Source organism: Phaenicophaeus curvirostris, chromosome Z (genome assembly GCF_032191515.1).
Source record: "Phaenicophaeus curvirostris isolate KB17595 chromosome Z, BPBGC_Pcur_1.0, whole genome shotgun sequence".
Taxonomy (NCBI): domain Eukaryota; kingdom Metazoa; phylum Chordata; class Aves; order Cuculiformes; family Cuculidae; genus Phaenicophaeus; species Phaenicophaeus curvirostris.
In genome coordinates this window covers 32,285,620-32,299,429 of record NC_091431.1, presented here as the reverse complement: position 1 = coordinate 32,299,429, position 13,810 = coordinate 32,285,620, and the positions used below count along the sequence as shown (strand labels likewise).

Below are 13,810 nucleotides of genomic sequence, written 5' to 3'. Positions count from 1 at the left end.
GAGAAGTGCCAGGCATGCATGAGCAGCCGCGGTCAGAGCTTCATTAAATTAAGTCTGCATTTGGCTGGTTCAGGCAGGCACTTATGTACTCAGCCATTTATCCAATGCCACCACTGCAACAGAACTTAAGTGTACCAGTATGCCATCCAAAGAAGTCAGATGCTTTTCTGAATCAGTGCATAAATACTCAGGCACAACACTCACCTAAATTTAGTAAGCCAGGTTGTGAAATTCTGGTTTATGCATAGAATATTCAGAAGCATGCACTGATTTTTTTTCTGTTTGCTGCTCCCAAGTGTCTATCTTAAAAAAAAAACCTCCAGTAATCTTGATCAAATTGTGGTACCAAGCTTAATTATGGGAACTTAATTATGGAAGTTGAAATACTTTTTCAGTATCTAAACTCTCTAATTGCCATCTGATTAATTGATTTTATTATCCACATAAATACACAAACAGAAAATATATCAGCATCCTATGTCTTTATAATAATTCACTTGTGGATATAATTTTATACACAATTTTCTAGTGTAAGATACAGCCAAATCCAATAATAAGCCCAATAAAAAAAATGTTTGCTTTCATGAGACAACAAGGTTTGGCCTCTGCATATGACCAGAAACTACTCTTGAAATGCAAGTATTTTTAACCACCTTGAAACTAATAACAATTTATGAAGCTACATAATTTGCTACTGAAACAACTTACAGGGAAATACCTAGATATAAACCACAATCTTGAAGCAAAATCCTGCAAGCAGAAATATGTAACAATAATTACTACAAGTAGTTCAGCTTGAACTCTGACAAGATGAAAAGCAGTAGCAAGCGCTAACCAAGGAGACCACTTCAAACTTTGGCTGAGGAATACGACATTTTGGATGAATTCTAATTACATAGACACTAGTAATCACAATTAAATGGATATGCTCTGACACTAAACAAACTCTCCGAACTATTTTAAGTGTTGGATTCAGAACAATATTCCCTGACAATAATATTTTGCTGTCCCATATAAGAATCCATATGCAAACAGTGCTGAAAGAGTAATGCACTTGAAGGGGATAATTACAATTTATCTACACTTAATTCTACACCTACATAAATAACAAAAAATATTGGAACATAGTTTCAAGTTTAGTTGAGGATTGATTTCCTATCCACAAAAAAATAGGATTAAAAGAACTGATTTTATTATACTTTGAAATTCTAATACTGAAACATATTTCTATTTGGAATAGGACTAGAGCATTTATGGTACTTCACATACATTGCCAATTAAATACATAACAAAAATACGGCACAGGAATACTTAAAACATTTCTAAGAACAGATAGGCTCTGTAAGAACACACAACTTTGTTACTTATACACGCTAACAATAATAATCATTGAAGATTTTTTAATAGTTCTAGCAGAACTTTGGCAACTAACCAAGAAATGTAATATGAACCTTGCTAATAGATTTATGATTTTTTATTTACCAAAATATTGTCCATACCAGGAGCAATTATCAATTGAGCCACTAATCAATCTACTAATGTGCCTTTTAATATGGATGTGATTTTTATGTATTTCAATAAATAGCTGGAGTTTCATACTAAAAATCTCAACAGCACTGTATCAGAGGGATGTACAACCATTAAAATCTTACAAGTTTTGATGAAACCTTAATTTAGAGAACCTTTAATCACTATCAAAATCATCATTTCATTTTTATAGTGAATTAATTAGTTCTACAGTGATTTTTCAATTCTGAATAGATATAACAAAGAAGTAAGCTGAAGTACAATGGTTACATTTGAGAATAACAGTATATTTCGTCTTATAAATTCAAAGGGTTGTTGCCAAATAAGAATCCCTACTTACTGGTATAAAAACCAGATTGTTCATCTCCTGAGTCTGTTTCTGGAAGCAGATAAATCACTCTGAAGTTACCCCTGCAACACTGTTAACTGCACTAAAAATTTTGATTACGGAAGTGAATTTCGCCTTCAGCCTAAATTCTCATGAAACGAATTCAGAACAGAGGTGTTTTATTTCCTTTGGGTCTCTTAAACCTATCCATCAGGTGTTTGCCTGTTTTCCTGTAAAGATCATGTAACCTCGGAAAGCACACAAAAACTGGCACACTGTGTAAAACAGAGGAGAAATAAATCTGCACCCTGTTCTTTCTCGTATTTTCAACTCACAGATAAACACAGTATGTCCAAACAGATAGCAGTGAATATTTTTAAGACAAGGATAAATGTTTGGTTTTAAAAGTGCAGGTTTAAAAATACTTCATAACTAATTCCCCCTCTAATATTCAGAAGAATAACAAAACTAAGTTTTCTTTGCGGTCTACCGATATTTAATGCTGGACCAAGGAGAGATTTCATCAGCAGTAATAAAATACAGCTAAATTTCCTAGAATCCTTACAAATTCAATGCATAATTGAATTACCTATTCAATGCATAATACTTACCGACTAGGTAAGCATTGGTTATACCTCCAACTATCTTTACCTATACACAGTTATTGTGGAAGCTCATCACACACATGACAGAAGAAGTGAAAAATCCTAAATGTAATGCTATTTTAAAGTATTTTAGCTGTTTTGCCAGCAACACGTGCATTTAGTCAAACATATTTATTTCAACAATCTTCCGTCTACTCAGTGGGTATTGTGTATATTTTTTTTTTTTCCAGCAGTGACATTTCATTTTGCCTAACGAGAGAAAAAAACTGTAGTTTTGAAAGACAACCAGTTTTGGGGTATGTATGTTCTTTTACATGTGATGCAAGATGCAAGTTTTCATCTTATTTATGATGAGCTTTTTTTTTCCAAGCAACACACACAGAAGAAGGAAAACGTACAGATCAGCATTTGAAATTATAAATGTCTGTCTTTCCCAAGCACGACTGTTACTTTGGATAAATCCTCTTTGTCTCGAGCTTTTTATGCCAAGTATTTATCGATGAGGTATTGTTACCAGGAACGCAGTATTAAAGTGCTGGACGACTAGCTAACCCCGGGCACTTGAAAATTCTGCCCATTAACTTCTGCATTACCTATTTTGAAGGCACTCTGGAATACCAAGTAGAGGAGTTTTCTGCAAGCAACACAGATCTATTAAAAAACATGACCTATGACAAAAATCAATGTGGTAATCTCAAACCAAACAGCAGCATCAGAAACATAAAAAAGAAATAACCTAGGACAAAATTTACTTAGATTAACCTGACAGATTAAAAAAAAAAAAAAAATCTGTTCACACGCAATTTAACAAGGCAAAAAATAAAAAAATTTGACACTCAGGTGACTTTCTACCCAAACACACGAATATCATTTGGAACAGCACCGAAATTTTCTGATGACGGGAAAACGCCAGAAAAAAAGAACGCAGCCTCCCTGTAGCGGCAGGTCGGTCGGTTTGAGCGCACGGAAAGCCCGTTGTCAGCACCCCCCGGCGCGCCTCCCGGCGAGGGGAGCGCGGAGACTGCGCCAGCGCCGCTCGGCCCCGACGGAGACCCCGCGGGCGACACCCGCACGGCCCCGGCGCCGCACCCGCCCATCGCCCGCCCCGGAGCGCGCCGCGGGCAGCCACCCCGCGCGGGGCCGCGGCGAAGCCAGCACCGGCCGCGCCTCGCCCGCCGCGGGAACGCTGCGAGGGGCGGGGAGGGCCGCGAGGGGAAAGACGACGCCGGCCGACGCCGAACCCTCCGGAGAAGAAAGTTTTACCCCCCTCCCCCCCGCCACAGCTCCCCGTCTCCCGCGGGCGCGGTCCCCCGCGTACCTGGGGTTGGTGCTGTTCCAGTAGACGGCGTAGCGATCGGCCACCGCCTTGGCGCCGGGCTCCTGCCCGCGCACGCACACCCACAGCGCCGCGGCCGCCAGCAGCAGCATCTCCACGTGCGGCATCGCGCCCGCCGAGACGGGGCGCGGAAAAAATTCGGGGGGGGGGGGGTGGAAATAAGAAAGGAGGGGTGGGGCGGGGGGAGGAGGAGGGAAGACGGGACGGATCCGCGGTGCGGAGGGGCTGGATAGATATCAAGCGGGCGCGGAGGAGCGCGGGGGACCCCCGGTCCCTCAGGGAGCCTCAACCCGGCAGGCGCGGGGCGGCAGTGAGCCCCGGGCGGCGCTCATTCACCGGGAGTCCCGTGCGGAGCCCACGGCGCGACATGCACCGGCCCGCCGGGCGAGGGGCACCGCTCCGCCGCCCCCGGCGAGCGACCCCGCGGCTCGGGGGCAGCGGGCGGGAGAGCCGGGAGGCGGGAAGGAGCTGAGCCCGAGGGGCCCCGGCCGGGTATTTAATGCCGCCGGGGGGGAGAGCGCCGAAAAGTACCGGCGGATCTTGAAGTACAAAGTTTGCGTCTTCCTTCCTGGCTCTCGTCCTCCGCAAATGAAAAACAACACAAAAAGGGGAAAAAAAAAAAAAAGAGGGGAAAGGGAAAAAAAAAGCGCCCTAAGGAGTTTGTTTGCCGCGCTGACGGAGTCGGGGAGCCTGTTCTGCAGCACAGAAGAGTATTTTGAAGGAGAGTTTGTGGAGTGGTTCTCTTGTCCTTCCTGTTCCTGGGCGGTAGATGCACCAAGGTCTGATCAACAGCAAAGGCGGGGAAAAAAAGAAAAAAAAGGGGGGAAAAAAAAAAAAAAAAAGCAAGGGAAGAAAATGGGGGGGGGTGTCAGGGAAAATATTCTAAAAAAAACCAGCCGATCCAAGAAATATTGCGGCGTGAAAACCAAGGAGATGGAAATTTAAAACAGAATTGTTTTATGAGAGGGTGTGGAAAAACGCAGCGCCTCGGAGATGGGAGGAGAATGGAGCCTGCGAAGTGCCCTGGCGATGCCGGCGTCGGGTGGCCTCTCCTGCTCGGCAGACGAACGGGGCGGCGCGGCGAGGTGCGGGTGTCGCCGGCGTCAGCTTCCCCGAGCTTCTCCGCGATACAGCAGCGTCCAGCCGCGGGATCATCAACTTCTGCGGAAGGACAAAACGGTTTGAAAGAACAGGGAGGGGGTAAGAGTAAAGAATCCACCCCTCAGATAACTACATAAGGCAAAAAAAAAAGCAAAAACACAACCCAGTTCTTCTCGATGCTGCCCAACAGCTGCTTCGCTTTTCCCTCCGAAGCAGCGAGAGCAGCAAGGAAAAAATATACCACGCCAGCAGGCAAATAAATAAACTTGAATGCAGCGGCAGGCAGGGAGGGATCGTCAGGAGCGACGAGGATTGGAGGGGCAAAAGTCAGTTTCGGGGGAAAAAAAAATGCTTTATGGAAGGAAGAAAAAAAAAAATGTTTAAACAGTCACGCCCCCTTTTGCAATGACCGATCCCTTCGCTGCGTGTAAATCCGACATCGGCAGCCTGGAGAAGCCGGGAGCCTCGGCGCGCGGCGGGAGAGCCGCAGCGATCCGGGGGCGGCGCGGGGCGGCGCGCCCGCAGGCGGTCATGCAGGCGCGCGCCCGCGGTGGGGCCCGGCGCGCGCGGGGGACGGGGCTCGGCGAGAGCGAGGCGCGGGCGGGCGGCTCGGAGCGCGGGCGCTGCCGCCGCTCGGTCATGCGGGATTTTCGCATGCAGTTTACTTGGCGGGGGGGGGATTCGCCGGCGCAGCCAGTCGGGGCACGGCCTGCTGTTTGCTTACAGATTTTTTTTTTTTTTTTTTAAGTCTCGACACGATTGGCTCGCAACGCGAGAAAGGAGGCGTTGTCGCAGGCTTCTCCTCCTCCACGCTAAGGGAAAAAAAAAAATACCCAACCCCACCTTCTGGAAACCTGAGTAATTAAATTACGAAGACGTTGGGCTGGATCTTGTGCAGCCTCGCCGCCAAACGTAATCGCTCCAGCGCCAGATGCCGCAATGGGGTTTACGCGGGCTCGGTACGGACGAGTTTTCGTCTGCCGCGGAAAACGGCGCGCCGAGTAACGCAGTCGTGGCAGAAAACTCCTTCCCCGCTCTGCCCCGCGGGGACCCGGCTCCCCGCACTCCCCGGGCGGCGCCTCGCGAAGCCGCCTCTGCGCACTCGGGAGCGGCGTGAGCCAGCGGAGCCCGGGCGGCGGCAGCGCGGCCGCGGAGGAGACCGCGCTGCGCGGGGCCGGCGCGGGCAGGTGAGGGGCGGGCGGGGCGCGGCGGTTGCCGGGTGACGGCGGGATCGGCGCCCCGCGGGGACCGGCCGGGCGCGCCGCCCGCCTCCGTCCGCAGCGTCCCGACTCCCCCCAGCGGCGGCCGCCGGCGCTGCACAGCACAAGGGCGGGCGCGGCAACGGCGGGCAAGGCCGCGACGGCTTCCCTCGGCCCGTGTCTCCCTTCCTCTCCCTTCCTCTCCATTTCCATTTCCATTTCCCCTTCCTTCCCCTCCCCCTTCCCCTTCTCCCTTCCCCTTCTCCCTTCTTCCTTCTTCCCTTCTTCCTTCTTCCCTTCTCCCGTCTTCCCTTATTCCCTTCTCCCTTCTTCCCCTTTCCCTTCCCCCTTCCCCCTCCGCCTTCCCCTTCCTCTTCCCTTTGCCTTTCCCCTTCCCTTCCCTTCCCTTCCCTTCCCTTCCCTTCCCTTCCCTTCCCTTCCCTTCCCTTCCCTTCCCTTCCCTTCCCTTCCCTTCCCTTCCCTTCCCTTCCCTTCCCTTCCCTTCCCTTCCCTTCCCTTCCCTTCCCTTCCCTTCCCTTCCCTTCCCTTCCCTTCCCTTCCCTTCCCTTCCCTTCCCTTCCCTTCCCTTCCCTTCCCTTCCCTTCCCATTTTTTTTTCTCAGAAAGGAGGTTCCAGCTTAATTTCCATTCCCACCTAATCTGCCCAGCCATTTGCCGGAATGCAGTTGGATTTGTGCTCCTTGCCCTCCCCTGGGAGGTGGTTGAGGCGACGTAGCCGGAGCTAAAGTTAAAAGGAAACAATCACATTTTTCTTCTTTTTTTTTTTTTTAATCAATGAGGCTGTGTAGTTCTCAAATATTTTTTTTTTACCAAAGGCCAAAAAACTTGTCTTAATTTTGGCTCCCTATGCTCGCCTTCAGCCTTGTTTGCAGTGTGTTAAAGCCTGTAGATTCGTCCTAGGTGGGTATGAAGCACATCTGCTGAGTACTCCAGGTATAACACGCACCATAAACCCAAACTGATTTTCTTTCCTTTTCACTAAGAAAAGGTTCTGATATTTCCAAATTTTGCTGTTGGTGAACTATTTGAATAGGAACAAGCACGTTCAATGTTTCCTTAGTCTTTTTTTTTTTTTTTTTTTTTTTTCCCCTTCTGGCACAAGGCAGACATGGAAATCACTGCCATTACAGGAAACAGAATAAGTAACACCTTTCTATTCCTGAAGACTCTCTTTAACTGCCTTTGTAAGGAATACATAATGATTTTTTTCTCTTTGTTCATGCTTCATGAGTAACATCACAGCAGAAGAGTGAGGGGTTGGTTTGTGCAACTTAAAATACCTTTTAAGAGCAGAGTCATAGCTTATTGTAGTTTATAAAATAATCTTTCATGACTCCAGTACTTAGGTTTTTCTTTAACACATGCAAAGGAGTCAAACTATTAATAACTGGAAAAAAAACCCTCCAGAAAAACCTGTAGAAGGAAGGTACGTATTTTCCCCTGATTTACATAGCAAGCAAGCTGTAGGTAGTTGTAACTTATTCATTTATAAACAATACAAAGACATAAATCCCTTGAACTCTGCATAAGAAGTCATTCATTCTGCAAGTAAAAAAAAGAATAATAGTTCAATGAACAGAAAGTGAGCTTTTCATTACATCAAAACTATCTCACATGGGTCCATCAAATACCCAATTCTCAGAAGTGTGCCAGCTTCTAGTCCACTCTCCTTTTGCACAATTGCATGATTATACAATTATTAATGTCATAGTTGTAAACTATTTCTTTGTACTGGCGGCCTCTTGGCATTAGCCTTTATTTGTTGGAAAGGTAGACTGTTAACAAGTGATGCAACATCAGTTAAACTATTGTGAATACAGAGTTTAGAAAAGAATTAGTATGTATGCATAGTAAGCGTCTCAAACTGTCAGCGGCAAGCCTCTGTAGCTGCCCCTGGATCTCCAGCTTTACACTGCACATGACTATTTAACATATGTGCGTGTACGGCATGCACCTGGTAGCTGCAGAGAGTTTTGGATGTATTGACACACTGTGCTGCAGTTAGTACATTAATTGATCATTTACCTCAAAATAATTAAACCAAGCACAGCTTAAAACTTTATTGGCTAGGAAAAGTCATAAATCTGTAGATTTTCTTTCTTCCCTGATTTCCCTTAAAAATGCTTATAGTGCTTCTAGCACTGATCAGCAATACTTTGTATCTTAAACAGACAGAAATGTCTTCTGGCATTGTAAGGTAGGTAGTATTGTTAAAGTAAAATAAGTAATTCACTTTGCCACTCAAAAGATACTCCAGCTCCCATGAAACAGAAGAAAACAAAGGTATCTCCACATTTTTCCTACAGCCTGCATGTATGCTTTTTATCTTTTGAAAATTTGAGTGTTGCTTCAGAAGTAAAACTAACTAGTAGGGCCCAATTCAGCTTTTTCTGCCATTAAATCCAATGAATTTAACAGGTAAATCCTTTGGGCTTTTTTTCTCTTTGTTAAAACACAGAAAATTAAGGAAGGACCTTTATGGGGAAAATGGATGCGCACTGCAAATCAGTGAAAATATACCTGCATTTGAATTTTTTTGTGTAAATTTTGTGAATATATAAATTTTGAAATTGTGTTTCAATTTCAGTAGGATTTTGTTAAAGGTAGCCAGGTATAAAAATATAAAACCCTCCAGCTGATCTGTGATTAAATCATCTTTGCTGTTTTGTTAAAAGGCTGTATACAAATACAGCTTTTTTGTTTATCGGTGCTATACCTGGAAATGTGTTTTTCAGGACGTGAAAACATCATGCTTTCTTATATTTTTAATCACTCTAGTCCCATATGTATGTTGCTGAAAAATGGCTTAGAACCAATCTCAGCTTCAAGTTCTGAAAATTAATAACTGAACAGAATGGCTAATCGTTACAAATTCTCTCATCTCTTACTGCAATCCCTGATACTGTAAGCTGTCAAAGAGTAATACAGTACAAAATCTTAGACTAATTTCCATATGAGAGGAGTAAGTACCAAAGATATAAATAACAATGTTAGAGAGAGTCACTGAATTCTTTAGAAGTGTATTCATAATTTAATTGCAAATATTCTCAAGTAAGATAAGAGCTTTCTACCTAGGTGGCTTTTCTACCTTAAAGATTATTTTTTCTTCTCAGATACATTTACCTCTGAGACACTCTGTGTGTGTACTGCATACATGGATAATCTTTTCCCCCCTTTTTTTATCCCTGAGAGGAAGAAATATGCCTATGGAAGAAAATAGAATTAAGTGACTGGCCAGTATAGTGAACTTGACCCCACATTACTTGTACGTATGAATGTTTTCAGCTGGCTAAAAAGGGAATTAAATGAAGAGTTTTGATGTTCTTTTTATTGTACTGTCTGGCAACTCCCTTGCTTCTTTGACCCTCATTTTCCACTCTACCAACCAGAGAGAACACATGTGCTTACTTTACTGTGATGTACTGTGGCTCAATAACTTCATCTTTTCAAATGTTCAAGGGAGTAACTTTGAGATCCTGTAAAAAAAAGAAAAAGCCGTAACACAAAATACAGTAACGAATTCTAGGCAACTTTTGGGAGGATATCGTACAGAGACATTTTCAGGCCTGTTACTGTGCCCAGAAATCATGCGTATTTCTTTTTGGATATGGTTCTTAAGAATTTACTGTTGGTTCTGGTTAAAATTATCAAGTCTTCAATTTTGCTTCCATTTCAGTTTGTTAGTTCTATCTATGTGTCTGGCTGAGCAGTCAAAAGAGCTTCAGCTCACAAGTTAGGCAAGACCTCTTAACTATTTTGGATGTTAGTCTGGAGATTTTCAAAAATATCAGTGGAAGCAGCTTACTCATCTCCCCTTTGAGACAATAGAAAAATCCACTTAGAAGTTCAGTGTAATGTTCCCTTCATATATATAGGTAATAACTTAGGCACAGTGTGTTGCTGTTCAAGTTAATGTTTGTTCATCTTTACAAATAATTTTGTTAATGTTTGCTATATATCTAATTGTGAGGAATTTTTTGATACACTTTAAAGACCTCTAGATTTATATCGTTGTGAAGTGAAATATTTTTAATACTGTCATTTGAAAATACAAATAAAAGCATTTGTTTCTACGCAGTCAAGATCCTGTGTACAGTTTCTGACTTTACAAAAAAGTTAATCCCATTGCACTGATTTGTCATTAATATTGAGTCAATAAGAATAACTGAAACAGCCCAGGGATAAAGCTAAAGCAAGAGAATTTGTCCTAGGATAAATATACAGCTTTCCTTTTTGCCAAGGACTTCAGTTCTTCCAAATTAAAGACATTAGTTTAAAGATCTTTTAAAAAGTCTTTTGAAAGCTATTGCTTAGCTTATTATGGAGCCAGTATCTTACACAACCTCCAATTTTGGTATTCTCACTGCAGAACCAAGTACTTGAAGCTTGTAGGTGCAAGAAAGATTAATTACTGCACTGTAAACCTAAAGTGCAAGACAGAAAGCCATCAGATACAGTAGACAGCATGAATATAGCTATCCCAAAGATTCCTGTTCACTCCTGCAAAAAGCTGGATATTGAGCAGATACACTATACACATTATACAGATTACGTTACATGGGCAGACTCTTGTTTCAGCATCTGTGCATCTCTTATGATGACATGGCAGGATTGAAACCAGTTAAGGTAAATGATAATACCATTTGACCTTGTGATATTTTTAAATTGTATTTCATGTTTTTTGCTGTTGATACGCCTATGCTGAGGCTGCATTTTTTCCAGATTCCTCTTGATGAAAGCTTTTCAGGATGTTTCTTAGCACAGAGGAACTGCAGCTGGTGATCTAAAATACCAGTGTTTGCTTAGGAACCCTGTTTTTAGCAGTCTTTTAAAAATAGACTGAAGGAGATTAAAAAAAAAGACAAACAAAGAAACAAACAAAAAACCCAGAAAAACCAAGAGTGGTACACCTACACGTAAAACAGAATACTGAATTCAAGATCATATATGACAAGAAATAGGTATTTGCAGGTATATCTGGTTCTTGGGTTTGTAGTAGGACAAATCATTAATCTTGTGTATGAGCATGCTGTCTTTTGTATGTCGCATGTTTTTGTCTCTTTGTGTGGAATGGACAGGGTTTTTTTTTCTATCTGTGTTCATATAAGTGAAGAAAAACAAGTTAGAAGATCAAGGCAAGGATGGACTACTGTTACGTGGAAACATGATGAAAACTCTGTGCTTGATTGCCTTCCAGCCCTATGTAGTAAACATGATTATTAATTTTGATTATTAATAACACACTTTACAAGAGTAAAAAAAATTCCAAGATACCTTTTAACGCTTTTCAGAATTTAATCAACTTTCAGGATCATTTGCAATTCAAGTTTGCAAAACTGCAGCCATTTTTCTTGCATTAAAATGATAAAGGCTTCCTATCTTTTGCAAAACCCTGTGCTTTCTTGTGCATATCTTCCAGCAGATAGCAAAGTTTTAGACTTTGTCACTCTTCCCTCCTCATACAGCACCACCCATCAACTAACGTTACTCACTTTACTAGAAAATTAGTGAATAGGAAGAAAACCGAAAACAAAGAGCTGCAAAGTACATTATTACATAGCATGCTACACCTCTTCTCTCTTAGCTCTGGAGGCACTTGCCATGATATATAGCACAAGTAATAGGTGAGTTTTATAGCTGAAAGGCAACTGTAAGAAGTTTGTATGCAAAGCTAGCTAAAGTGGCGCAAGGTAGTCCTTCCATTTATAAAGATTCAGAGCCCTTTTGCTAATTAAAGCTTTGTGTGCATTGCATTGCAATGCTGGAGAGCCATTTGCAGAGAAGCTGCTTGCTTTCTTTCAGAGGAGCAACAGATCTGGTGGTCAGTTGTTATGTGCCATGTATAATAATCTATGCAGATGGTGATCCTCAAGATGGCTGTTGGCACAGCATAAAAGTTACCTCAGTGGATGTGGGGTGTAGCTTCTCACCAGTGCCATTTACTCAGTAGAACAGCAGTTCAACTGATACTGCAGCAATGGAACACGGTCCTTTGTGTTGTGGAGAAAATCTTATCTGGTTAAAAGAGCAAACAGAGACAAGATTGATATATATTATTACAATTAATTAGCATGTAAATTCTTGAGAAGTTTGTGTGCAGCTATGCACCTGGGAAGGCCTTAGTCAGAAGAAGGAAATCTCAGAGGTTTCAGAGGTAAATGCTGAAGACACATTTGCTTAAGGCAATGTAGAAGACACTTGCACTGTCTTCAGCTATACCATGTGTTGTACAATGGTGTTTTTCAGAAAAAGGCCCATTCTTAGAATTATGTGACTAAGAGAAAATCCATCCTTTCATTTAAAAAATACATTTCTGCACAGTTTGCAGAGTAGAGTTTGAAGACTGAATGTTAAGTGTTTTTTAAATAGCAGATACCACATTCATGACAGGGTGCCTGCCATTTGCTGTCCTATGTTTGTGTCAATTCCAATACAGAATAGAAAGAGGAGAGTTATCAAAGACATTTTGGAAAGCAACTAAACCACAACCTTTCAAGGCAGAGACAAGGACTGGGAAAATATTTTTTAACTCTCTTTATTCCTAAATTAGAGAGGTCCACTAGCATAGCACTTCTGTTATAGATTTTGTGTGCAGATTTTTCCATTGCATACAGCATACCGACTCTGGCTGACTCCTGAATTCCAATAGGTTACACTCAGCCAAACAAGAACAGAGTAGAATTAGTTGCCATATGTGATCTATGCCAAAAAACCAGATGTCAGCTTGACAAATGCCAGTCAGATAATGGTCGTGGAAAGTCAGAAGCAGAACAGGAATATGGTTAACATTTTTTAATCCTGGTTGGTAAGGCTTTCATTATAGTCTCACTGTGAAATCACAGTAGATCTAGTGTAAAATGCACTTATGAAGACATTGCAGAAGTTTGAACGGCATTGCCTGTCTTCTGCCAGTTCTTAGTGAGTATTACTCTCCTTATCATCACATGATCCATAACCTTGCAAAGCATTGTAGTGCTAGAGAAGAAAATACAAGAATTTTGTTTTCCTAGACCATAATGTCAAAAAAGTAGATGAGCAAAAGGGCTTTTTTGGCACTCATGATCCCTCTTGTTTCATCCTGATTCCTTTTTAATATGCTCCATCTCAACTTCACTGTTGTACAGATTTTGCACTACATAGTGAAAATTGTTCCTAGAAATATTACTCTTTGGAACTGAAGTTACAGAAGACTTGTACAGTTAAGAAATTACTTTCACATCTTTTTGGCAATTGATTTCCTTTTACTGCCTATTATTTTTGACCTTTGCCATATGCAGTCCAAAGACATGCATCTTGTATTTGACATTAGAAAGGTATTCTCAGAACTAATTATATCTAACTTCCATTTCAAACTAAAGAAACCAGAGGAGATAGTGCACAGTGCACAACTAACATTGCAATTGCTGTATAGTAGTGCTCAGCTTAACTTTCTTCCGCGGAAAAGTACTGAGTGAGGCTATTCACACACTAGGCATATTTATTTCTCGTTATCTTCAGCGCAGTAAAGGATGCCTAGGGTTTTACAGAACTGAATTCCACAGCATTAGGCCTACAGCATCTAAATCTTCCACAAGTTACAGTAAAAGAAAATTAGTGTATCATTAGAAAACATTACTGATTGTGCTTAGAATCCGTGCAAGTTTTAGAAAGAACAACTGGTGAGAAAAGCTATAGCAACACTCCTAACACAATCC

At 42.3% G+C, this 13,810-nt stretch overlaps 1 protein-coding gene across 2 annotated transcripts in view; it reads right to left on the bottom strand.

Annotated features, from left to right (window-relative positions):
* The window catches only part of EFNA5 (ephrin A5), a 215,085-nt gene extending 211,155 nt beyond the window's left edge, over positions 1 to 3,930 (bottom strand). For both annotated transcript variants that reach the window (XM_069879956.1, XM_069879955.1), the window contains exon 1: positions 3,779 to 3,930. In XM_069879956.1, the coding sequence (XP_069736057.1) occupies positions 3,779 to 3,903 (125 nt within the window). In that variant the 5' untranslated portion in view covers positions 3,904 to 3,930. The remainder of the gene's footprint in view (positions 1 to 3,778) is intronic.
* Positions 3,931 to 13,810: the final 9,880 nt, after the last annotated feature.